Here is a 25,699-nt window from a genome sequence, read left to right as displayed (position 1 = left end):
CTGGCCTTTGAGGCTGGTCTGCACAGGGCTTTCGTCCTTAGTACTGAGATGGCAAAAGCAGGGTGCAGCCTCTGCTTGTATCAACACTTCTGAAGACATCCTGAAACTTCATCATAAGTAAACATCTCAAACAAGATGGATGCCTATGATTGTTACAGTTACTTCACTTCTCTGATTTTTAACATCTGACTAATGAAGAAGGCAGTGAGCTTCACAACCTAGTGTAATGTATTTTGCACCTTTTGGCTGGCCTCATAAAGGTTCACTGTGATGTTAATTTGGGTTTTATTGCATTTTGCTATCATGGAGTTTATCTTTTTGTGAGACATGCTAGAAATTATTTCCCCAACACATGTATAAATGACAGACAGGAATACTATGAGTACCAAGAGCCAGTATAAGTTTCTCAAAAACAAGTGATGCCAAATTAAACTGATATCTTTTTTTGACTGTTACAGTCTTAGTAGATCAGTGGACCACTATGGATATAGTATATCTTGTTTCCAATAAAGCTTTTTTTTAAAAAAAAAAACCCTCCCAAATCACTAAATATAAAATACAGGTTTAAGAAAGAATCAGAAGGATCAATACAATAAGGTTGGGTCTTTTTAGGTTCATGTATTTTATTTTTTGCATTTATACAAATATATAGAATACAGTGTAAAGGATCCTAATATGAATGTGAATATTTGAATTAATGTAATAGAAGGACTGTAAAAATGAAGATTTTTTTTTGCATAGTATGACAAATGAAATGGAAGTTTTTAAAGAGAAGAAATATTTTCAGTTTCTGTTTGAATAAGGTTAAGCACATATGTTAAATAATTTATTATAATAAAAAGAAAGGAAAAGAAAAGAAAATAATAAATAAAACTTTTATTTTTATCCTGCTTTTTGTCGAGACAATCAAAGTGGCATAAAAGATTAAAATACCTCAATATATACATAATCTCACACCCCTCCCCCTTTAAAAAAGGATTAAACAGTATAAGGGACCCCCATGATATTCTTGCAGACAGGCCAGTGAACTATGGGCTAGATAATGCTGCTGTTAGATGGATTTGTAGTTGGTTGATAAACTGAACAAGTGTCCAGTTCTGTGCACCACAGTTCAGGAAGGATATTGACAAGCTGGAATATGCCCAGAGAAGGGAGACCAGGTTGATCAAAGGTCTGGAAACCAAGCCTTATGAGAAACAATTTAGGGAGCTGGGTATGTTTAGCTTGGAGAAGAGAAGACTGAGAGTTGACATGATAGCCATCTTTAACTATAATAAGAGATACAACGTAAAAAATGGAACAAACTTTTGTTTTGCAGATCTAGGGTTTAGAACATGAATCTATGGATTCAAATTATAAGAAAATAGATTCTGTTTAAACATTAGAAAGACCTTATTTACTGTTAGAACTTTTCAACAATGTTATAGGTTTTCCCAGAGGTTGGTGGACTCTCCATCTTTTGAGGTCTTTAAACAAAGGTTGGAAGAGGATCTTTTAGGAGTGCTTTCGTTGTATATTCCTTCATGGCATGTCTTTGGAAGTTGGAATAGATGACTCTTGTGAACCCCTCCAACTCTAACATTCTATGATAAGGGGTTTTCAAAGAAGTAGCTGTGTTGGTCTCTTGCAGCATAAAAAGGAAGAATGGAGAGAGAGGGGGGAAAGGAGTGTGTAAGCACCTTTGAGACTCATTGGTTTTTATTTTTACATGAGCTTTTGTGCCTATAAGCCCATTTTTTCAGATGCAGTACAAAATGATATCCATCAGTCAGAATTAACATGAAAGCACACAAACCCCAGATCTAACTACATGAAGGGGATACTAGATAACATCTTAATTGTGGCGTAAAGTAAATCTCATCCCACCTTTAAAGTTTTGCATAATCCTTTCATGGTATGGTCAGAACTAATTAGAACTGCGGCTATTTAAAGGGTTCAATACCTTTGGCCACTATATACCATGCAATAACCATTTCCTGGCATGGATGATACAAACAGTCATTATTATTTACTCCCTATTGAACAGTTTACTCTGTTGTTGCTAATTCCTAATCATTGCATGTTTTAGGATATGTATTGTCAGCTATATCCTGCAGAACACAGAAATTCATAGCACTAAAGGTATGAAAAGCTCTTTCTCTTGGTTTACATGATACCTCTGATGTGTTTTCCCCTATACTTATGTAGTAGCCATTCTGCAAGTACTGTACAACTGTGTTTACAAATTGTTTTACTAAATGAATCTGGTATACAGAATTTTAATTAAATAAACATCTAGCTTCTGGCAAATCTGTAAAAACCTGAGGACAGCTAATATTTTTTAAATGACTGTCTTTTATATTTTTCTTGGGATCAACACATGCTTTGCAATGGAGATTATCCAGGTGTGGTGGGCTGCAGTGTGGGATCTGCAGCTGGAAAGCCCAGGCTCAAATCCCCTCTCAGAACTATTCAGTTTGTAATTTAATTTTAAATCAAAAGCATTAAAATGACAAAGTCTTTGATAGGAGTTCCACCTTCTAGGCAGAGCTTTGGGAAATTATTTTTGCATAACTACAGCTTTCAGAACTGACAATGTTATTTTGGGAATTCTTAGTGTTGTGGTCCAAAAAGAGAATTTTTGCAAGTTCTGCTACAGCTTGGGTGTTCCTACAGAATACTATCCTTCTCTTCATTCCTAGTAGTGACCAAACATACCTTAGCCAAGCTTAACCCTTCAGAAGTTTTGAATGTAGAAGGTAGGCAAGACCACACTGCAGGGATCACTCATTAATGCAGCTTACCCATCCCTGCTGGTTTAGGACTTTAAGGTCCTAGCATTATAGCTAAAGACAATGAGGATGACAATAACAACATTAACAATTTACTCTTGATCACTGCCATTACCTGAGCATCTCAAAGTCAGACCAGATCTTGGAACAGCAGTAAACCTTAATTTTCAACGGGGAGCATTACCGCATATCGGATGCATACAAGCAGGACAGTTGCACATGCCCATATCATTGCATTTGCTGTCACCTGACTTGGAGAGTGTCATTTTTTGTTACTTAAATCTAGATTTTCAAAAATAAAATATAAACTACTCAGTCTTTAAACTTGCTGGGATGGCATCTCAGCCTAATCTATCTTGTAGGATAGTGTGAAGCCCAAATGAAATTTGTTTCTTAGTAGGATTGTTTGTGTATATGGCTTCAAGTCTCTTGTTGACTTTTGGTAATTCCATGAATTTCCTTAGGCAAGGAATACTCAGAGGTGATTATGCCAATTCCTTCCTCTGAAATATAGCCTACAGCACCTGGTATTCATTGGTGATCTTCCATCCAAGTACTAACTAGGGTTCACCCTGCTTAGCTTCCAAGATCAGACAGGATCTAGTACCTTTAGGGTATTATGTAACTCATATATAATTCATCTTTAATTGAGACATGTGCACTCTAATTCATGCTTCTCATGAGTGTTTTACTTTTTTTTGCTGCAAATCATAGACTGAGTGACCTGTTTAAATTAGGACTTGCATTACAGGTTTAGAAACATGTTAGAAGAATTGTACTTATAAATCTTCATCTTCCTGTTTCTGATTTCATCTTAGAGAAGCTCCAAGACTTGATAAAGAAGAAAGTCTTTGAAACAGCATTTCCTTTACATGAGGTGAGAAAATCTGAGGGCCGTGCTACAAGCTAATGGTTATATGAATTACTAAGAAGTTGTCTATCTTTTAAATGTATATGTGTATCCTGTAAAATTACCACATTGCAGTTTTGTTTGTTTAGTACATGGAAGATCTCTGCTCTTTTTTGATTTATTATTTAGACCTTTAATATTCCAAGAACAAAAGTTTAAATCATTCATGTTTATCATTTAATTTGGTTCAGATAATAAATAATACCAAGAGATTTAAAAAGATGATATTTGAAAACTAGTCCAATTGAAATTAGAAAAAACAACAACAATAACAACTAGTGAATCTGTCTTTCCAATGTAATTATTCTGTCTTTTCAGGGGTTATTCGTCTTCATCTGAAGATTTCTCTCCTTCCCCTGAATCTTCACTGCCTTCCTTCTGATCTTCTTTCTCTGGGTCTTTCCTTTCTGAGCGTCCGTCTTTCTCATCTTTGTTTTTGTTTGAAATGTCTGCAGAGTTACTGTATCTAATTTGGTCCACCTTTGCTTATATAAGGTGGAGATTCCTTCAAATTTCTCCCATTTATATACAGTATTATTTTTGTTCAATACTGTTGTCAGGAATTTATAGTTTTCTCTTTCATAGCAATCTTTTGGGTATGTCTTTGAAAATTTTGGCTTCTTCTTCATTGATTTGTAAAGGTTTTTTTGTAGCTCATTTCTAGGATTAAATCTCGTGGTAGTTTCCTTAAAAAATAGATGACAATATCTTGCAGCCACCCCTTCTCTTTTGCAGCTTTAGAATTTATCCTGTAGATTTTATTTATTTCTCAGGTCAGTTCCTGTATGGGGATTTCAGAGTATTCTGCTAGAATTGGGATAAAATAATCATACAAGTCTTCACCCTTAACTTCCTTTACTCCTCGGATTTTCAGGCCGTTCTCCCTGGCTTTAACTTCTTTTTCATCCAGTTTTCTGTTTCTGTTTTTCCCTCTTGAATTACATTTCTAAGAGTTTTCTCTAAAGTTGCTGTTCTTTTTTCTAGTTTATCTATTTTCCCTTTTACAGTCATCCCTCCATATTTGCGGCTTTGATATTTGCGGATTTGATTATTCACGGATTTCATTAATGTGTTCTCTCTAGGACTGTCTAGGTCCTCCAGTGCAACTCTGTGGTCAACTTTAACTAAAAGTTGCACTGAAAGACCATTTGTAGCTACTCCAGTGCCATTCTGTGGTCAGTGTAAGTTGGACATTGACCACAGAGTTGCACTGGAGGACCTAGAGATTCCTAGAGAGGTGTCCTCTCAGGTAAAAACAGTGTTTTTGTTATTTGCGGTTTTTCCATATTCACGGGGGTCTTGTTCCCCTAACCCTAGTGAATATGGAGGGACAACTGTACTTTGCTCATGTCTTTTGTCGCCCCTTCTAGAGAGCGCCTTATCTCTTTCCATTCCTGTTTCATGTCCTCTTTAATATCTGCTCTCAGCATTTTATTTCTCTCTTCATATTGTTTTCAATCTCTAATTGCCTTCTTTTAAGTTCTTCCAGCATTGAAAATTGCTCTATTCGTTGTCGTCTTTGAGGTATGCCTGTTGCCTGGGTAGTTATAGCAGTTACTATTTTAAAGAGATGTAGCCATTTTATTTTTTGTTTAGCCTTAAGCTTTTTTTTTAAAAAAAATTGTAATATAATCCACAACAGTCTGCTCTTTGTGAGCAGTCAAATTTTCCAGGTTTCAGTAGTTGAAGATTCACGGTAGTTTAAGGCTTCTCAGCTGTTTAAATTAAAGGTTTGATTAAACAGTGACATTTGCTTTTAAAGGGTAGTGGGAAAACAAAAATACCTTTAGTTAAATTTGAATTGAAACACAGTCCCCTTTTTTCTCTTTCTTTTCTTTTATCTTTCCTCTTATTTCTTTTATTTTTTTCTCTTGTTATCTTCCCCCTTAGACATCCATTTAAACTTTATTTCTTTGGCTCTATTAATGTAAATTATCAGGTAGTATCTCTGTCTCTATAACAGCCTCTTAGCTTTCTTCTCTCTTTGTTAAGTGTTACCTCTCTCTCTCTCTCTCGTTGCTTCTAGTTTAAGTCTTTTTGTTTTCCCATCTCAAGATAGCTTTTTAGGTTTTTCCTACCATATCTTGTGCTTCTTCTGCTTAGAAAGAAATTTGCTTGCAGGTATTTATCTGCTTAAAGTCTCAGATTGGCAATTCTGTAGCTTTTTACATTTTTAGTTGCTTTTAAATAATAATAATAATAATAATAATAATAATTTTTATTTATATTTTCCCACCTCTCTCAGATGGATCGAGGTGGGATTACAGTCTGCTAAAACCCATTCGTCAATATAAAATACATATAAAATACACCAATAAAAATAATACAATTAATCTTTAAAGCTGGTGCTAGTGTTTGTACTGCTTGTGGTTGCTGCTGCGCTGCCAGGAAAGTTCCTTCGGCAAGGCTTGTTCCAAGTCTACTCTCCCGTTTGCCCCAACCCAAAGCTGAAAATAGGTTTTTTGGGGGGAGTAACGCCAACTCTCAGCCCCAGTAGCCTGTGTAGGGATCCTAAACTCTTTATTCCAAAAGGGTTAGTCCAGTTACTTGTAGGTGTATTTTCTTTGCAGCACGGAGCCACGTTCTTTGAGAGCACCTGTGAAATGCGTCTCACGCCCGTCTTGCACCAGCCGGATGTCATTATTAACAAGCACATTTTAAAATGTTGGCAGCAGCTGTGGAGTCCCTAAGAAGCCCCTGGACCACAAGGAGTGGGGAGAAAGTTGAACCTACTCCATTATGTCATGGTCTTTCTCACCACCACCACCACCACAAGTTGCTCTGTGCTCCAAAAAAGAAGCCTCTATTGGTGATAGAGAGATACCTAACACAAAATACCTGAAAATAAATATTCAAATGGCTGAACATAACCAACAGAGGGGAAAAAAATTATTTGCGAGATGTGTTAGTATTTCTGTTCAATATTTTCTGGATGCTTGCTGTCCAGGTCTTGAGAAATGGCATAAAAACATGTAGACTGTTAGGAGTTGTAACTTTTGAAACCATATTATACTTAGAAAGAAAATCTGGGAAGATTCCTGAAGATGAATTGGGCCCGATGGAGAGACATCCTATATCCGCAACCAATTGAAGAAATCAGGTATGCCAAAATCTTTGTCCTACCAGAGATGGTGAGGATCTTATGAAGTGTAAAAGCTAACAGTAAGTATTTCAATGTATTAATCTATATACTTCTCAAGTTCAAATTTAGACCGCATGTAAGGGTTTTTTTTAATTATTTTTTAAAAATAAAGGCAGCACTTGTCACCCTTGGAATAAACTGTAACCACTTGGTGGTTAGGAATTGTCAGATTGGATAAAACCAATTATCATAGTATTTCACTTTTAAGAATAGCCACAATATGCTTTGAGGAACTTATGCACCCCTGAGCAACAGACAAGTGTTCATTAGTCTTATCTAGTAGAAGTTACCTCCAGATTTAAAATATAGAAACTTCATACCTGCGGTGGGCGATTTTGGCCAGATGCTTTTGAACTACAGTCTCCATAATTCCCCACCGTGGCTCATGTGGGCTTGGGGTGTTGACAGTGGTTATTCAAATAAAAAATAATACTTAGTGAACCATAGTTTCTCTGCACTTATATCAAGGCAAGGAATGCTCTTCAGAAAATAATTTAAAGTTTTGGTATTCCCCCTTTAGGAAATATTTTGGAGAGAAAATTGCCCTTTATTTTGCCTGGCTGGGTTGGTATACTCGTATCCTGTTCATAGCAGCTGTTCCAGGCATTGCCCTTGTCATCTATGGGTTTGTCAGCTTCAATAGTAGCCAAATCAGGTGAGTAATAATGACAACAAAATAAACTTTTTAATGGCAGTTGGGGAGTTACACGTGAGACACTTGTGCATTCTAAGTCTACATGAGCATTTATATACCTTGGTGAATGATTTTATGAGTCAGGGGAATGTAGGCAGTTACAGAATCAAACATAATCCTGTGCAGTAGAAAAATACATTTTGGCTTGTTCTGCCTGGTCTGTTTCATTATGGAATTCATCTAATGGTTTTGAGTCTTGTATGTATGTAGGATCATACGTAAGGCAGGATTAGACTTGGAGGATGGAGGCATGAAAATTGGAGGAAGGAACACCAAAAATTTAAGATACACAGATATGCAGATATACTACTAGTAGAACAGAACAAAGATTTAGAATAATTGCAAAAAAAAAAAAAAAAGTCAAGGAAAAAGTTCTAAGGCAGGTTTACAGCTGAACATTAAGAAAACAAAAATAATGCCCACAAATTATTTACATAACTTTAAAGTAGATGAGGAAGACATTGAAATCGTTTAAGATTTTCTGTGTCTTGGCTCAGTCATTAATCAGAATGGGGACTGCAGTCAAGAAATCAGAAGAAGACTAAGACTTGGTAGGGCAGCTATGAAAAACTAGAAAAAATCCTGAAGTATCAAGATATGTAATTAAATACCAAAGTCAGAATTGTCCATTCCATTGTATTTTGACTTTCTGTGTATGGTTGTGAAAGCTGGACAGTGGTGAAAACTGATAGGAAGAAAATAAATTCATTTGAGATGTTGTGCTGGAGAAGAATTCTATGGATGCTGTGAACTGCTAAAAAGACAAATAAATGGGTTCTAGATCAAATCAAGCTGGACCTCTCCCTAGAAGCCATGATGCTTAAACTGGGACTGTCATACTGTGGAGATGTCATGAGAAGACATCACTCATCAGAAAAGACAACAGTATTTGGTAAGGTAAAAGGCTGTAGGAAAAGTGGAAGACCAAAAATACAAATGGATGACTCAGTCAAGGAAGCCATGATCCTGAGTCTGCAAGACCTGAGTTGATGACATGGTGACATGAAGGACTCTCATTCATAGGGTCACCATAAGCCAAAATTGACTTGATGACAGTTAACAACAATAATGGGAGCAGTTTGCAAGGATATTGGTTCTGCTCGTGAGAGTAAGGGAGGATTCTTCTAGAACTCTTCTAGAACATGGATTCTTCTAGAACTCTTCTAGCCCGAAAGCCCCACAAAAAACTAAGGGAAGATTGTTTTGTCAGATAATGATACAGCAAGGTTGCTAAAGTTAAATGGCCCTGGTTCTGGTGAGTTCCTAGATTTAAAACCACTGGGCAACCATGAGTGTTCTATCTTGATACAATCAAGCCAAGGTGTACATCATGGATGGTGAACTTTTGGCCTTCTAGATGTTTTCAGCAACACCTGTAATTCCTTATATTATGAACTGAAGTCTAAAACACCAGCATTGCCAGAGTTCCTACCATGATATATAAGCTAGCATGTTTGCAGTATCCTTGCCTTGCCTATAGTGTTTAACTTTTTAAACTTTGCTCCTTGTTTTTATATTTTGATTTTTTTCTACTAATACTGTGTTACTATTATTATAGACTTTTAAGAAGTCTTAGTGGTTTTATGGTTTGCAAATCACTGTGGAGTGAACCCCTGAAAGGCAACCAATAAATACAAATCATCATATGCCTTTTGAGCCAAAACATTTTTATAACCTGCCCTAACACTGTCTTGCTACATGTCCAAGAATGTGGCATTGCTCAATATGATGCCCTTCCAGAATGGACAATTATGAAGGGAGAGTTTGGGTGGAAATTGTAGTCTAAGGAACAGGTAGGTGTTTCTGTGCATCTGACAGTGACCATGTAGTCCTCTATCTTTGCACTTTTATTGAATAGGATTAATAGCAGAATAGCAAAGCAATCATGTGAACTTTTCTGCCATCCCTGATTTAGCAAAGAGATTTGTGCAGCCAACACCACCATCATGTGTCCACTTTGTGACCAGAAGTGCCCATTTTGGCCACTGTCAGACACTTGTATGTATGCCAAGGTAAGAATAACTGCACAAAATTTATATTTACTTTCCCCTTGTCATATCCTTATAAATGCAACTTGGAATTGCCACAGATACAAAATGCTTAGTTTTCTGTGGATTTTCGCCTGCATCTGTGGCTGTTACCATCTTCAGAGGGTAACATGCCTCTGAACATGCTAACCACAGATTCAGGTGAAACATCAGGAATAAATTCTTCCTTAACGCAGCCATGTACCCCGTAAAACTCACAGAAAATTGTCAACACCGGCTGTGAAAGCCTTCGACTTCACATTAAACAAAATGCTTACTGTTGATTATGGTTCCTCTGTGAAGATTTAAGAGTCCCTCTCAGCCTAGTCAAAGACATGAGTAGTATTCTGCCATTTACCACTAGAGAGTTTGTCTGTTCTTGGCCCCCTCCTTCCATCCTTTTCTATTCATCCCATCATGTCCTAATTTTGTCAGGAAACAAATTTTCAGTGTCATACATCATGCACAGCACATTCAGAGACTTTTTCCTCTTCTCTCTTGTATCTCCCCCTCTCCTTTTCTTTTCTTCTTTCTTTGGCTACTAGGAGTCTCCTGCAACCACAACTCTTACTCTTTTTTCCTTCATTCAGGTTACCCATTTGCTTGACAATGAAGGGACAGTTCTCTTTGCAATCTTCATGGCTGTCTGGGGTAAGCTTCAGCATGGGTTGATCTACTCTGGGTTTGATGAGAAATGATTTCTTCTCGTGTTTTAACTACTCTTATAGTCAGAACAGCCACACTTTCCTCCAAGCAAACATTATGCATATTTTATTCAAAATATGAAAGATTTGGTGTGAAATGTTGTAAGTTGTTATGTTTTTAAGTATAGAAATCTAGACCACCAGTTCCATAGCAGAAAATGATGAGTATGTATGAATCATTAAAATAAGTATGCATGTATTTTGACTTGGGAACTAAATCTAATTACTAGTCCCAGCTAGAATGAAGCCATTGAATCAACTGCTGAATAGTAAGTCAATATTTCTATAAATCCTATTGTGTTAATGGGTCTACTCTGGTTGTAGCTAGCAGTTTGATTTAGACCTTAAGAGATAAATCATAAGGTTTATAGTTGTTATATAACCCCATCTTGGCTTCTCTGTGTGAAGGCTGTTTAGTGACTTCTAGTAAGTGAATGTGACAACTCATTAGTCCATGAAATTACCACAGTTGGCTGAGGTCAGTTCAATTCTTGGATTACAAATGTATAGGGGTATCATTATACCCTTGGTACTTCTGCCAATTACCATAGTAAGTTTTAAAAGTGACAGTTACTGCTTTGTTCTATGTTGGAGCCGGATCAAGACCAGAAAGTGAGATGTAATAGGAAGATAACTTGATAAATGGAATACAACATTCAGCACAAATCTGACTAATGGTAATTGTGTTTGTTTGTTTATTAGTATTTCAGAATGAAATACCTGTGTAAGTAAGCAGTAAAGTGAAACTCTAGAAAACACAGTATGTAGTGCTAGTTGCTACAATTCCTCAGACATTGCTATCAGTCCTTCTAGGATTAGATTCAAAACAGCTCATAAGGTTTTTTCACAATGGTATTTTTTTCTGTCTGAAAAACAGGTTTCTGACCACAAGAACTGTGATACTTTCACATTTCACCTTTAACATCAACAGCATGGTGTTGGTTCTTGCTTTTGTCTTTCCACAGCACAGCTCTTGTCTCCATCTTCCACACCTTTTCATGATCCTCATTTGTGTATTGATGTAGCCTGGGAAATCCTGAGTTACACACTGTTGACATCCAGCCTTGTTCTTTGTTTCAAATTTAAAAACCCCAGAAAGGTGGAATTGTAACATTACAGATTTTTTTTTCTCTTCTTGGAAATATCCACCATTTAACACATGAAACTGAGTGGATCTTTGATTTTTTTTTAACTGTGGTAAATATATAAGTGGACATTTTTTAGTACTCTCCCATTGTTAATGCTACATATGGGAAAAGCCCACATCTCAAAAGCTGCATATGCTTCATATACTCAGATTTTCTTTCACTTGGAATGACTGATTTCCTTACAAATGATCTGTACTGTGCATCATCTCAGAACCTAAATGTTCTCTGTTTGCTGCACACTACAAAGTGGACTGACTTGAAAAGTTCTGCAGAGTAGTTGGGGCAGTGGGTGGGGGATTCCTACAAGAATATACAGGGTGATCTTCTGCTTTCATATATAATATTATACATCATGTTTTTTCTCTAAATGTACAGCCACTGTGTTCCTAGAGCTGTGGAAAAGACAGAGAGCTAAAGTAGTCAGTTGCTGGAAACTATATTGGTGGGATGAAGAAGAGGTGAGCTTTACTCTCATCTGTTGCCATCTTTGTTTTGTTGACCAGTTTACCAGTATTACATCTGGCCTAAATAAACAGGTATCACTGCTGTCTCTGGTTGTGAGGAAAACCTTTCCCTTAGCAGCTTTAGAATATGTCAGGTGTGCTAGTGCTGCTGTCCTGCTTGATGTGGCAGAAATAGTAGGGCAGGGCAGGGCAGGGCAGGGAAACTTTCAGTCCATGGGATTTGGGAAGGGGTCCTGTCCAAGGAAGAGGAAATGGGAGAGTGATTGAGTTGAGCACTCAAGACTGTGGCTCAACTGCTTTGCTCCTCTCTTTCCTTCCCTGTGCAGGAAAGACAAGAGAGGTGTAAATCTAAAATCCAGTTGCCAGTTCAGATGCTGTCTCAGTTCAAGGCTTATAGTTGCTTGACTCCTGAAGTACCAGTGTGCTTTGCTCCTACACCTTCAACACCTTGAGAGAGGGCAAGTATAGAGAAGCCAACTGTGGGTTTTCTTGCAGGGAATGTAGCATGATACCTGTCCAGGGGAGTCACAAGGGGGGGGGGTGTGCAGTGGGCTTTGACCACACCAGGTGACATGCCAGAGCGGTGTGTTCACCTGGTGGGACAGTACACGCAGTGGGATTGAGGCTGCGCCCTTTCTCACTCACCCAGCGCCCACATCAGACCCTAAATGGGCCATTTGAAGTTGTAGCACTGCTTCCTAGCAGTGGTCTTTCCAGATGGTGGTCAAATGCTTGGGAGGGGGAGGGCAGGCAAATGAAACAGCAGAAGGGAGGGGCAGTCCATGCCCCCTTCAGCCAATTCCAGGCACCTGTGCTTGCCAAAGCACTGACAGCAGGAGTGCTCCTCCAAATGGCAGAAATACAGGTAGCAAACTTGGGAACAGACCTCTGCCTGTGGAATTGGAGAGGCAGTGCCCATCAAAGCACTGGCCAAGAAAAAGCAAAAACCTAATGTAGGAGATGAGAGCTCCTTATGTTCATATGACTTGAAGGCCTGGGGTAGCACATGTCTGGTTTGCAGGTGAGAATCATTATTTAGTGCTTCTGTTCACTGGAAATTGCTGGCAAAAATCATTGACTTTTGTATCATGTATACTTTGAGAGTATATTATGATGGAAAAGATGTCCCAGTAGGTTTTGAGGATGAAATATCAGAATGGAAAGGTAAGTTTGGACCTATGAGTGTTCTAGTAGTGGGTTTTGCCAGTAAGGCTGAGCTAAAATGCTGCCACACTCAGTGTCACTACCCTAAATGTAGAATGTGAAATTGAGACTCAGGGGATTTCAGCCATTTTGAAGGGAGAGTGCAAACATGACAAACCTATTATAAATAGCAATCATATGTAGGTTTTGTGGTTTTTTCACGCTATGAAGCCATGTTCTAGAAGAGTTTATTCCTGATGTTTCACCAGCAGCTGTGGCTGGCATCTTCAGAGAATGCTGGCATGGAAGAGGGTGTATATATAATGTTGGTTGAGAGGAAGTGATTTACATGTTAATCTGTGTATTGTTCTGCTGATGAATGGCAAGACCTCAGGGGTCTATTAATCATCAATTGTCTGCTAGGAAAACCCCCCTCAACCTGGGTGGTTTTCATTTGCATTTGCTGGGTCTTATTTTTGGTGTTTTCCAGGAGTGGTAGCCAAACTTGATTTACTGTTGAAATTGTCTAAGTATTTGTGGATTTCAATGGCTTCTCTGTGCATTCTGACCTGATAGTTGCTGGCATGGCCCAGAATTTCAGTGTTTTCAAACAGCATTTTATGCCCAGGATGGTTTTAAATGTGTTCTGCTACTGCTGATTTTTCTGGCTGACCCAGTCTGCAGTGTCTCTTGTGTTCCTTGATTCATGTTTGGACCAAAATCAAGACCTAGCAAATGCAAATGAAAACCACCCAGCTGATGCAATCAAGGATGGAAATAACCCTGCAGAAAATGGAGATGCCAAAACAGATCAGGCACAGAAAGCTGAAGGTGCTGGGGATGCCAAGTGAATTGTGTGAATTTTTGATAACTGTGTACTTCTGGTGACTGTACAATTTGAAATACTATTTTTTATCAAGTTTCATAACAATGCAGAATTTTGTTTTACCTTTTTTTAAAAAGCTATGGCCTGTTACAGACAGCCAAAATAAAGCTGCTTTGAGTCATAGTGGAGGCATGGTATTTCAATGATGCATACGTTCTAAGAGTCCAGAAGCCGCACCAAAGCCACACTCCAGGCTGGAGCGTGGCTTTGGTACGACGTCTGGACTCTTAGGATGCATGCATCATTGAAACACCATACCTCCACTGTGACTCGAAGCAGCTTTATTTTGGCTGTCTGTAACAGGCCTAAGTTGTTAGCACACAGAAAGCTTCATTGTTGTGTTTTAGGGAGAGGAGAGGGGACAAATGTAGTTGACTCTGTTACTTAGAACCTGAACTTTTAAAGTCCCTTCATTTTTGCAAGAGGGGATATTCATGGACATGAGAACAGAAGACTCCTTGATAATTGTTTGTTTGTATTGATTTCTTAAATGGTTAAACATTTAAATTTCCCAGATGCCTGTGTCTTGAGGAGGAGGTAAATTGTAAAATTCTGCTTACCATGTTCATCCTTTTCATATGGTCATTTACATTGTATTTATCACTCCTCTGAGAATGGCATAGGGGTCCTTACTTGCTCTCTTAAATCAAGCCGTACTTATAGTGTCAGGCAATTCACCTTCTGGTGTCAAATACTGAGGAAAGGAGGATGGTTCACAGATGAGCCACATTTCTTTTTTATAGAGTGTGAATCTTCAGATTAAGAATTTTGCAGTTTTATTCTTCTCTAAAAGTCAGGGTAGGCTTGTGAAAAGTTGTTAAACAACATACTAAATGCGAAAGTGTCCACCCTCACTCTCAACTTTCCCTGTTCCAAGTATGAAGTCAAGATTCTTCATTGTGTTTGATATAGTAACTTTACATTTTAGTAGTCCAAGAAGAAGGGGAGTTGGAACTTGTAAAACATTGCAGATTGTAGCCCATGTCCTGCCTGAATACCATTGACTGATGGTTTTATAAAAAGTACCTTTAATAAAACTGGATATTGTTTGGCTTAGACTGTAAAAAAAAAAAGAAAAAAAGAAAACCAATCAGGGTGAGGGGGCAATGGATCATTAATTAAATAGACACCCTGAGGCCTTGCCATTCAGCAACAGAACAATACACAGATTAACATGTAAATCACTTCCTCTCAACGAACTGTATATATACCCCACCCTCTTCCATGCCAGCATTCTCAGAAGATGCCAGCCACAGCTGCTGGCAAAATGTCAGGAATAAACTCTTCTAGAACACAGCCTCATGGACCAAAAAACTCACAAAAAGCCTTCAACTTCACAGCAATCATATGCTTCATTTTAGGGCCGGAATAAGAGTGGAAAGCATAAACCTTACACCAGCTCAAGCTTTCATTCATCATCACGTAGTTAAATCTCATTGGCTATAAGGTGATGAAGTCATTAAGACTAATTGGACTGAGGGCAATGAAGTCAAGTTGGAATGAGTGCAATCGTCACCAGTATTGCCAATCACCCTCATCAAACTCCCGAATGCCAAATCCCAGAATTGCCCCAAAACCCTGGAATGGGGTGGGACTTCTGGTCAGGGGGCATGGCTTCTGGGTCAGGGGCATAGCTTCCAGGATGGGAGGTATGTTGGCCATTTTTTGGTGGCGGGAACTTTTCAGGAAGATATTTTGGCCCAGTTTCCCCTGAAAAGGCTTATATTACCCTTAATACTTGGGCAGAACCCTTGAATTCCCAGATTCTTCCCAGAAATTTGGCCAATTCCGGAAATGACACGGAAAGGTTCCAAAAATCCCAATTTCTGGGGGAAATCCCAGAAATTGGCAACACTAATTGTCACTGTCTAGTGCAGTGGTTCCCAAACTTTGGTCTTCAAGATGTTTTAGATTTCAGTTACCAGAATTCCTCACTCTTGGCCAAACTGATGAGGGCTTCTTGGAGTTGAAGTCCAAAATACCTGGAGGACCAAAGTTTGGGAATCACTGATCTAGTGGCTTATTTGTTTATTTTTAAACATCATCCACACTCAGCTTTTGTGGGGTCTGTGAGTGTTGCCACTGCTAGAACCACAGAAAAGCTAGTTCTGGAAAGTTCAGACAAGAGAAATGGTGTTCATGAAACCTTTTCAGTTGTAAAGGGAAAAAGAGGTGAACCTTTCTCTTGGCTGCACACATTAGTGAAAAGCATAATAACGATCTCTTAATGTGGCTGTATTGTCTCTTTCTAGGAGGAGCTGGCCATGGAACTAATTCATAACCCAGAGCACACGCTCCAACAGTACCAGCATTCCTACATCCGTAGCACCATTGTGCTCATCTTAGTTATGCTAATGGTATGTGGTTATCTTTTTTGTAAAGCATTTCTGTCCAAAGTTTTAAACATTCATGGACTGATGGTACAGTTATAAGCCTTAAAGAAAGATCGAAAGATGCTTACAAGAAAGCAGGTCACAGATTTTCTTGGATATTTTGGTTGTTATATCTCTGTAAAATAGCTTATTGGGAATGCGGTGGCTTAGTGATTAAGATGTCAGTTCTGATAACTGGAAGATCAGAAGACTGGCAGTTCAAGCGTCCGTGGTCCCTGTTATACTGGATCACTTTGAGTTTGTTAGTACCGATGACGTGGACAAGATCCTCCGAAGTGTTAGGAGGACGACTTGCTCTCTTGATCCCTGTCCCTCATGGTTGACAGCTCAGGGGGGAGATGTGGTGCAACTTATGTTACATCACATAATCAATACATCTCTAAGTGAGGGTCAGTTTCCATCCAAATTAAAATTAGCAGTGGTTAAACCCCTGCTAAAGAAGCCCTCCTTGGACCCCCTGCTTCATAATAACTATAGACCCATCTCGCTGCTACCTTTTTTGGGGAAGGTGATCGAGAGAGCAGTCGCCTTCCAGCTTCAGTCGATCTTGGACGACACTGATTTTCTGGACCCATTTCAAACCGGCTTCCGGGCGGGCTATGGAGTTGAGACTGCCATGGTCGCCTTAGTTGATGATCTCCGTCTGGGCATGGACAGGGGGAGCGTGTCCCTGTTAGTGCTCTTGGACATCTCAGCGGCCTTCGATACCATCGACCATGGTATCCTTCTGGGACGCCTGAGGGAGTTGGGAATTGGGGGCACTGCTTTGCAGTGGTTCCGTTCCTACCTCTCGGGCAGATCCCAGATGGTGGAGCTGGGGGACTGTCGCTCCGATAGGAGGGCCCTGACATCTGGTGTCCCCCAGGGAGCGATTTTGTCCCTTATGCTATTCAACATTTACATGAAGCCGCTGGGAGAGATCATCCGGAGACATGGGGCGCGGTGTTATCAGTATGCTGATGACACCCAGATAATTTTCTCTATGTCTCCGACTGATGCAGTAACTAAGGATGGCATCTCTCCTCTAGATGCCTGCTTGGCGTCGGTAATGGGCTGGATGAGGGAGAACAAACTCAGTGTGAATCCAGGGAAAACGGAAGTACTGGTGATAGGTTCCCCGGTTTCTGGTGGTGAGATCTGTCACCCGGCCCTGAATGGGGTCACGCTCCCCCTGAAGGACTCGGTGCGCAGCTTGGGAGTGCTCCTTGATTCGTCGCTCCAGCTGACTTTTCAGGTGGATGCGACGGTCAGGAGTGCCTGTTATCAGCTTCGGCTGATACGCCAGCTGCGTCCCTACCTGGACCGAAAGGACCTAGAATCTGTTGTACATGCTTTGGTAACCTCTCGATTGGATTTCTGCAACGCACTCTACATGGGGCAACCCTTGTACCAAACCCGGAAGCTGCAATTGGTGCAGAACATGGCAGCTAGATTGGTCGCTGGTAGCTCCAGGTCGGACCATATAACACCTATTTTAAAAGATCTTCACTGGCTGCCTATTCGCTTCCGAGCTCAATACAAGGTGTTGGTTTTGACCTATAAAGCCCTAAATGGCTTGGGCCCAGGGTACTTGGAGGACCGCCTCTCCCCATATAATCCTCCTCACACACTCAGAATTTCCAGGACTAAATTGTTGGAGGTCCCTAGGGCTAACCTTACACGGACCTCACAGAGGGCTTTTACTACTGCTGCCCCTTCACTCTGGAATAAGCTCCCTGCAGAGCTTCACTCCGCCGCCTCATTAGCTGTCTTCAAAAAACAGCTGAAAACATATCTATTCCGGCTGGCCTTCCCACCTTAGATTGTCTGTTTATTTTCCTGCCCCCTATTTTCCCCTTTTGACTCCAGACCGATGTAAACTTTTTCCCTTTTTCCTTGCCCTTGACATGTGTATTTTATTGCTTCCTGTTCCTGCTTTTTGCTTTTTGTTTTTTGTAGTAATGTTTTTAACTGTTATACTGAATTTTTATCCTGTATTGAAATGTTTTTTATAAATTTTGTAAGCCGCCCTGATCATATCCATGGAAGGGCGGGGTAGAAATAAAATTTATTATTATTATTATTATTATTATTATTATTATTATTATTATTAAGGCCCGAGTGCTGCAGGATGGGGTGAGCTCCTGTCACTAATCCCAGCTTTTGCCGATCTAGCGATTCGAAAGCATGCAAATGCAAGTAAATAGATAGGTACCACTTCAGTGGGAAGGTAACAGCATTTCATGCAATCATGTAGGCCACATGACCATTGAAATAGTTCTTAGACAACTCTGGGTCATCAGCTTAGTAACGGAGATGATCACCCCTCCACATACACACACACACACAGTTGGTTACAACTAGGCATTCATGTCAAGGGACTACCTTTACCTTTTTTTAAAAAAAATAACTTGGTTGGGTGAGAATCAGATTTGTTCTTTCCCTGTTTACTACAACACCTGGCAATTATGTGTGTCAGCAGACTAGAAATTGTGGGTGGTTAGAAGAATAATCAACAGTGTCATTTTCAGCAGTTTAGTGCCTAAAAGTTTGGTTTGCTGCTGTGATTGTGGTATCTTCAAGCAAATGGTCATATCTTTGGACACAACCCCTATTAGGTACATAGATACGGTAGGTGTTTACCTTCCATCCCACACAAGAAACCTTCTGTTTATTTTACATGCACATCTGTGTTATGTGCTTATACCTCCATGTAACACCCTATCATCTATTGTTTGACAAGGGGTGATAGTGCTAAGAATGGTATTAGAAATCCCCATCATCAAACTACATCGTCAAACTACATCAAAAGGGACTGACCTTGATAGCCTGTAGTATCCACGAATCTGCAACTCCCAAACACAGAACAAAGTCAGGGACAATTCCCAGCTCCACTTATGTAGCTTAGGAAAAGGTAGATGGGAAAACCAATATGGTAATTGGGCTGCCAATCCAAGGTGTTCAACAGCATTTTGGAAGCCCAGCATGAAAACAAGCCCAAGATCTCCAGGTTGGAGTTGGGCAAAGGGACAAAAATCATTTGTACACTTGAACTCAGCTACAGATGGCTGAAGTGAGAGGCTTAGAAATGTTACTTTTTTGGATTTCAGTTCTCAGAATCTCCCCCTGTCTGGGGGCTGTGGTGGCTGGGGGATTCTGTGAGGTGAAATCCAAATTTTGCCTGGACCATGCTTCAATGATTTATGTTTCCAAAATGCTGGAAACAGTAGCAGTGCAGAAACAGTTTTTCTGGCATGGAGAAGAGTGAATAATCTAATAATGTATAGCATTGTTCTTTCAGTGGGTACAGAATATCTTGAGGATGCAGCACAGAAATATGCAGCCCTAGGTTTTCTAAACTTACCTGGCAGGGGAGATAGTATGATTGTGGAAATCATACATTTTCATAGGGTGTATCTAGCGTGCATATTCTCAGCTAGGAAGTTACAGTCTTACCACCCATTCTTTTTCCTGCATTGTTTCTTTATTTTATCAACATATTATTGTTTTTTAGATTTTCATAATGATTGGTATTGCCCATGCACTGGTCATCTATCGGGTTATGGTAACAGTCATCTTTACTCAGTCTGGTTCAGAATACTTTAGAGAGAGAGCCACCACCATAGCAGTAATGACGGGGGCTGTGTTGCACTACTTGACCATCATCATTATGACGAAGGTATGCAGATGTGTGTAGATATTTTCCAGCTGTTTGTCTTGCAGTTGTTCTCCATTACATATATCTTATTTTTGTTTTCCTTTTCCTTTTCCTTTTTTGTATTGCAGGTGAACAGGCATGTAGCACTGTTTCTCTGTGAGCTAGGTAAGAAAAACCTGATGATGTGTACACAAAGGCATTGATGTGAAATATATTTGGACTGCATAGCTATAAAGCATATGTGGCATATATGTGTCTTTCCATTCCTTGATCTAGGCCACACTTGTTTGTTTGTCCTGGACATACATGTAGATAGTCCATCACATTTTTCTAATTTGGTGTCTGGGAAAGCTGGAACAGTTAATCTCTAACTTTGGACAGGAAAGGTACTGCAGAACAATAAATCTTACATCCTTTAAGCATCTGATGAGTCTGCATTATTGCTTTGAAGAACTCTAGGCCTCTAAACAAATCACAGTCAACAGTCAGAGCTAATGTTATCAAATGCACAGGTGTGATGGGAATAATATTTCAGCAACTCCTTGAAGTCCACAAGTTCCCCATTCCTACTTTGGGTGTAAATTAAGATTTAAAAATTACCCAAGATATCCCAAAACGGGTTTTGGACATGGAGCAATGGAGTCAAACTACAGGAAAACAGATTCCACCTAAACATTGGGAAGAACTTCCTGACAGTAAGAGCTATTTGACAGTGGAACACACTCCCTCAGAGAATGGTAGTCTCTTTGGAGGTTTTAAACAGAGACTGGATGGCCATCTTGCAATGTGTATTCCTGCATGGCAAGTCTCTTCCAACTCTATGATTTTATAATTCTAGGCTTGTTTAGAAAAATAATGCTTACAATTAACACTGCTATTTTGTGTTTCTATTTCCAGAGAAGCCAAGGACATTCAGTGAACGTGAGAAGAGCTTCACATTCAGATTCTTCACCTTCCAGTTCCTTACTCACTTCTCATCTCTGATCTACCTTGCTTTCTTCCTAGGAAGGTAAACAGCAAGTAGCAAAGGAGGACATGTTCGGTGTTTTTCATGGAAGGGGTTGTTAAACTGTAATTGGAAGATGTGGGTTTCAATTTAGTTTCAACCACTATCTTTTTCAGATTTAACCTGTGAAATTGAAATAGTGATGGCCTTCTTGTGATGGTTGGTGTGGGGCAGAGAGATGTACAGTCTAGAGAAATCTGCTATTAAAAAGATGCTGTGTGAATCATCAATGTTACTGTGGGGAGGGAGATACACATGCAATGAATTATTACTATGGAGTTGCTTACAATAGTGCACCTTTGATAACACTGAAGCTCTTGTATCTAGAATGCATGGGGTGAGTCCTCTGCCCCTCTTTCTGTGTGTATTGTTTTACCATTATGCTTGTCAGTTTGATTTTTTTTAAAATTCTGGCTGAGGTGCCCTTTTTAGTTCTACTGCATCACTTTGCTCACTGTGGTTTCCAAACTGTATGATTATCAAAACTAGATAGCTGTAGGAATTGATGATATCTCAATGGTATTTTCCTCCATAGGATTAATGGTCGTCCAGGAGCCTATGTTCGTATTGGTGGCAAGTGGAGATTGGAAGAAGTAAGTTACTTTGTTCCAATGATTCCTCCCTGCCTGCTTTCCTGGTCTTCTGTTCAACAATATAATTTCTCTGCTTCTTGTTCATCTTCCTGGCACATCCTGTGAGCAATTCAGGTACCTGATGGAAACTGGCCACCATTATGATTCTCAAAACTCACCATAACCTTAGATATGCACTCTGAAATCCCCACATAAAAGTAGCCCAAAAATGGCATGTGTGATTTTAACATACAAATGAGTAGATACACATCTTAGTTTATTTAGGTTCAGATTCCCAGTAAGCTCTGTGGGTAACCTTAGACCAATCACCATTTTTCAAAGCTTCCTTCTAGGGTTGTTCTGAGGATACAATAATGGGGAGAGGACCATGTGCGTAACAAAGCGTCTTTTTCTTTCTTACTTTTTCAGTGCCACCCTAGTGGCTGCCTCTTGGATCTTTTTTTGCAGCTGGCCATAATCATGACGTTAAAGCAAACCCTGAGCAACTTTGTGGAGTACATGCTTCCGTAAGTCTCCATAACCTACCATAAAAATGTACCTTTATGGTGGGGAACTGTGGATTTTTCAAGCTGGAGTGAAGTTATTGTGTGGGAATGGCTTGTATACAGATAATCCTCATCTGGCCCATTTCAAGTGTGAATCAAGCCTAGCAGGAACAACTTTCTTTGCAAAGGCATTCAAAAGGTATGGGTTGCTTTTTGAGAGATATCTATCCATTGTCCAGGAAAGAAGAACTGACTCCATGTTTTTCACCAAAGAACAGTAGTTGTCAAGGTCTTTGTGAAAAGGGGAAGCTGGCATGCACTGAAGCTGTTGTTGTCATCTTAAAAGCAAATATTCACAAATATCTCTCATAGCTCACAGACCCTGTGTTATGAAATTTCTCTTGTCTTACTAAATATTACATGTTTGTCCCTACAGATGGGTAAGCTATAAATTTCACTTGCTTTGTGGAAAGACCCAAGGCAATAGCCGGGTACATATGGAGGAGAGAGTCCAGGACCCATGCAGGGAGGAATGGCTGTGGAATTATAAGCTTAATGAAGTCAGCATCTTCAGTTTGTTCGATGAATATTTGGAGATGAGTAAGTGAAGCTGAGTGGCAAGGCTTGTGGAGAGGGTGAATTGTGAAGATCAACAGGGATACAATTTTAGATTCTCTCACTGGTATCCCAGTTACACTAGTACTAGTTTATGTCCAGTTACTGTATTTGATCAGTCAAGTCTAGATTATAGTTTTCAGTAAAACAAAAGTGGAATGACACAGCCATGGTTCTGCATTCATTTCTTTTTGTTCTACTGTTATCTCTGGTCCAACAAGTTTTTAAAAGCTATGATGAATGTGAATGTGTGTGCCATATTTAATGATGTATCTGTGCTAACTGTGTTCAACTTATTACTAAGCTAGCCATTGGCTTTTGCAGACTGCTGAAGATGACAGGAAGCCATAGCCCCACCCATCTGGAGGCTAATGGATTGGAGAAGGTGGTTCTAACCAATTGTAATATCACAAACCTTTCTCTTGTGTTGGGTTAACTCATTGCTCAATTTTTTTAAAACAACAAAAAGCCTTGGGTTACCATAAGCACTAACACATTTTTATTGTCTTAAGTGTTCATGAAATCCATTCAGGTAGCTCTTCTTGTCTTCTGTTTTATTGTCAGATCAAGGGAAGCTTTATAATTATTGAGGCTGAAGCATTCCTGGTAGGGACTTAAAGAAGGCTTTGTGATGGCCAATAATTTTGCTTCTGTTGGAGAAGGAGACTTCATTATTTTGCATTACGTCATGCAGTTATTGGCCTGCAGTATATGTACATCTGACCTAGCAAATGTAGTAATTGCAGTAAATTTGTCTTTAGTTTTCTGCCTCATTCCAGTATGTATATTCTTTTTTTAAATTTCCAGTGATTCAATACAGCTTTACTACTATTTTTGTGGCTGCTTTTCCTTTTGCTCCATTTTTGGCCTTCATCAACAATCTCATTGAAATTCGACTAGATGCCATCAAGATGGTGAGATTGCAGAGGCGGATGGTGCCCAGGAAAGCCAACGATATTGGTAAGATGAAGGTCAAGGAGAAAGGTTTCAATTTCAGACCACTTAGGAAATACTGCTAGTTTATTCTGAGATGATTATCAGTGGTTGTTATTATTATTAACTTTCTTTTATCTCATGTATTTCCTAAAATGGGGACTCAAGCCAGTTTATTCCATTCGTTTGGACATAATTGTTTATCCAGAAGAAGAGTTGAATGAAGAGGTTCTTCAGAAAGAAGGAAGCAATACAGTCACATAGAAAGTTGCCACAAACTGAACCAGACCTTTTGTCGATGTAGTCCAGTACTGTCCACTCTGACTGGCAATAACTGTCTAGGGTTTTAGCCAGATTCTCTTCTAGCCTTGCCTGGAGATCCCTGGTATTTCCTGGTTAGGTACTTTACGAGGCCTGTTATGTTTAGCTTCTACCACCTAACAATATTAGGTGGGCACCACAGTTCAAAAAAGATCTGGAAAAGCTGGAGCATGTCCAGACGAGAGTGACGAAAATGGTGAAGGGGCTGGAAACCATGCCTTATGAGGGGATGCTTAGAAAGCTGGGTATGTTTAGCCTGGAGAAGAGATGATTAAGAGGTGATATGATAGCCCTGTTTAAATATTTGAAGGGTTGTCATGTTGATGGTGGAGCAAGCTTGTTTTCTGCTGCTCCAGAAAAAAGGACCTGGAGCAATGGACTCAAACTACAGGAAAAGAGATTGCACCTCAACCTTAGGAGGAACTTCCTGACAGTGAGAGCTGGTCAACAGTGGAACACACTCCCTTGGAGTATGGTGGAGTCTCCTTCTTTGGAGGTCTTTAAACAAAGGCTGTATGGCCATCTGTTGGGGTGCTTTGATTGATCTGCATGATAGATTGGGGTTGGACTGGATGGCTCTTGTGGTCTATTCCAACTCAATAATTCTATGATTCTATATGTGTTAAGTGTTGTACAGCAGCTTTCCCAGACACCCATATTTTCAAGATCCTAACCTTTTGCCTGGTCAACAAATACTGTAGCCATTCAAATTCAGACTATGATTCCAAGAATCCTGAGCTAAAAACCCGAGCCCCCAGGCCTGGATTTGGATGTGTCTATTCAAGGTCTCAGCCTGGTCATAACTAAGTGCTACAAATACAGCAATCAAGATGTTGATTGAAGAATGAAAGCTGAGAGGATAAATAGTGTTCCCACTGCCATTGTTCTTTAGGCTCCAGGCAGGAGATAGGTCCTGTACTCTTCAGTACAACTTCTTTCTACCAGTATGCTAGAATCCTATTCTTTTCCACTCCAGCTGAAGATACTGTAGCCTGTAAAGTTCATTTTTATGCTTCACTTTTCACAAATGCATTTCATGTAGGACAAGTAATAAAAAATAGATAAAATAATGTTAGATTGTAAGGATCCGGTAAAGAAATTAATAAAAGTTGGAGGAAATTCCTTCAGCTCATGGTGGGAGAGGGAGGGATTTTTTACTGTCCTATTTGGGGGTGTTTTTGCAACAGGCTGCCCTTCCTCTCTGTCTTGAACTAACCAAGAAAATTTCTCTTTCTGGCTTTCTCACCTTTTACAGGAGTTTGGTTGCAGGTCCTAGAGGCGATTGGTATTTTGGCCGTCATTGGCAATGGCCTAGTGATTGCCATCACTTCAGATTTTATCCCCATGCAAGTGTATAAATACACATACAGCCCCTGTGTACAGAAGAACGACACTGGCATAGAGTGAGTTATCATCTGACAGCTAAAGATTACTATCAAGCATAGCCTACATTTTTAACTATAAATTCTCTCTTATGAGTTAGTTATATAGGACTATATAAAAATATAGAATACGTTTCCATCTCAAGAGCTATTCCTTCACTATCACTAGGGTATCACTAGGGTAATTAACTGTTGCTTGTGGATCTCAAGCTTTTCCTGTTGAAGTGCTCTCTCTTTTCTTTCTGGGTCGTTTCACATTAAACAGTTATAGCATTATGATTCCATTTTAATTGCCATGGCTGGAATCCTGGGATTTGCTCGGGTACTCATCCAAACTACAATCTTGCAATTCTGTAGAATGCAACAATGGTGGCTAAAGTGGAATTGTAGTGCTTTTATTATGTAGTGTAATGTAGCCCCCTCTTTCTTGCTTTTTCTAGGGTGA

The 25,699-nt window shown here is 39.5% G+C and overlaps 1 protein-coding gene across 2 annotated transcripts in view; it reads left to right on the top strand.

The window, feature by feature from the left end:
- ANO9 (anoctamin 9) overlaps positions 1-25,699 on the top strand; it is a 70,182-nt gene that overhangs the window by 32,725 nt on the left and 11,758 nt on the right. The window contains exons 5-20 of one of the 2 annotated variants that reach the window (XM_089520804.1): positions 2,069-2,121; positions 3,590-3,648; positions 6,699-6,781; positions 7,344-7,478; positions 9,433-9,529; positions 10,135-10,195; positions 11,772-11,854; positions 16,142-16,246; positions 19,776-19,940; positions 20,048-20,084; positions 20,817-20,928; positions 21,461-21,518; positions 21,927-22,024; positions 22,440-22,603; positions 23,426-23,578; positions 25,128-25,275. In XM_089520804.1, the coding sequence (XP_089376930.1) occupies positions 2,069-2,121; positions 3,590-3,648; positions 6,699-6,781; positions 7,344-7,478; positions 9,433-9,529; positions 10,135-10,195; positions 11,772-11,854; positions 16,142-16,246; positions 19,776-19,940; positions 20,048-20,084; positions 20,817-20,928; positions 21,461-21,518; positions 21,927-22,024; positions 22,440-22,603; positions 23,426-23,578; positions 25,128-25,275 (1,611 nt within the window). The remainder of the gene's footprint in view (positions 1-2,068; positions 2,122-3,589; positions 3,649-6,698; positions 6,782-7,343; positions 7,479-9,432; positions 9,530-10,134; positions 10,196-11,771; positions 11,855-16,141; positions 16,247-19,775; positions 19,941-20,047; positions 20,085-20,816; positions 20,929-21,460; positions 21,519-21,926; positions 22,025-22,439; positions 22,604-23,425; positions 23,579-25,127; positions 25,276-25,699) is intronic. The other variant, XM_089520805.1, reaches the window with a different exon arrangement.

The sequence above is a fragment of the Sceloporus occidentalis genome, unplaced genomic scaffold (genome assembly GCF_023333645.1).
Source record: "Sceloporus occidentalis isolate IW3139 unplaced genomic scaffold, rSceOcc1.0.p SCAF_4, whole genome shotgun sequence".
Lineage (NCBI taxonomy): Eukaryota > Metazoa > Chordata > Lepidosauria > Squamata > Phrynosomatidae > Sceloporus > Sceloporus occidentalis.
This window is presented reverse-complemented; position numbering and strand designations above follow the sequence as displayed.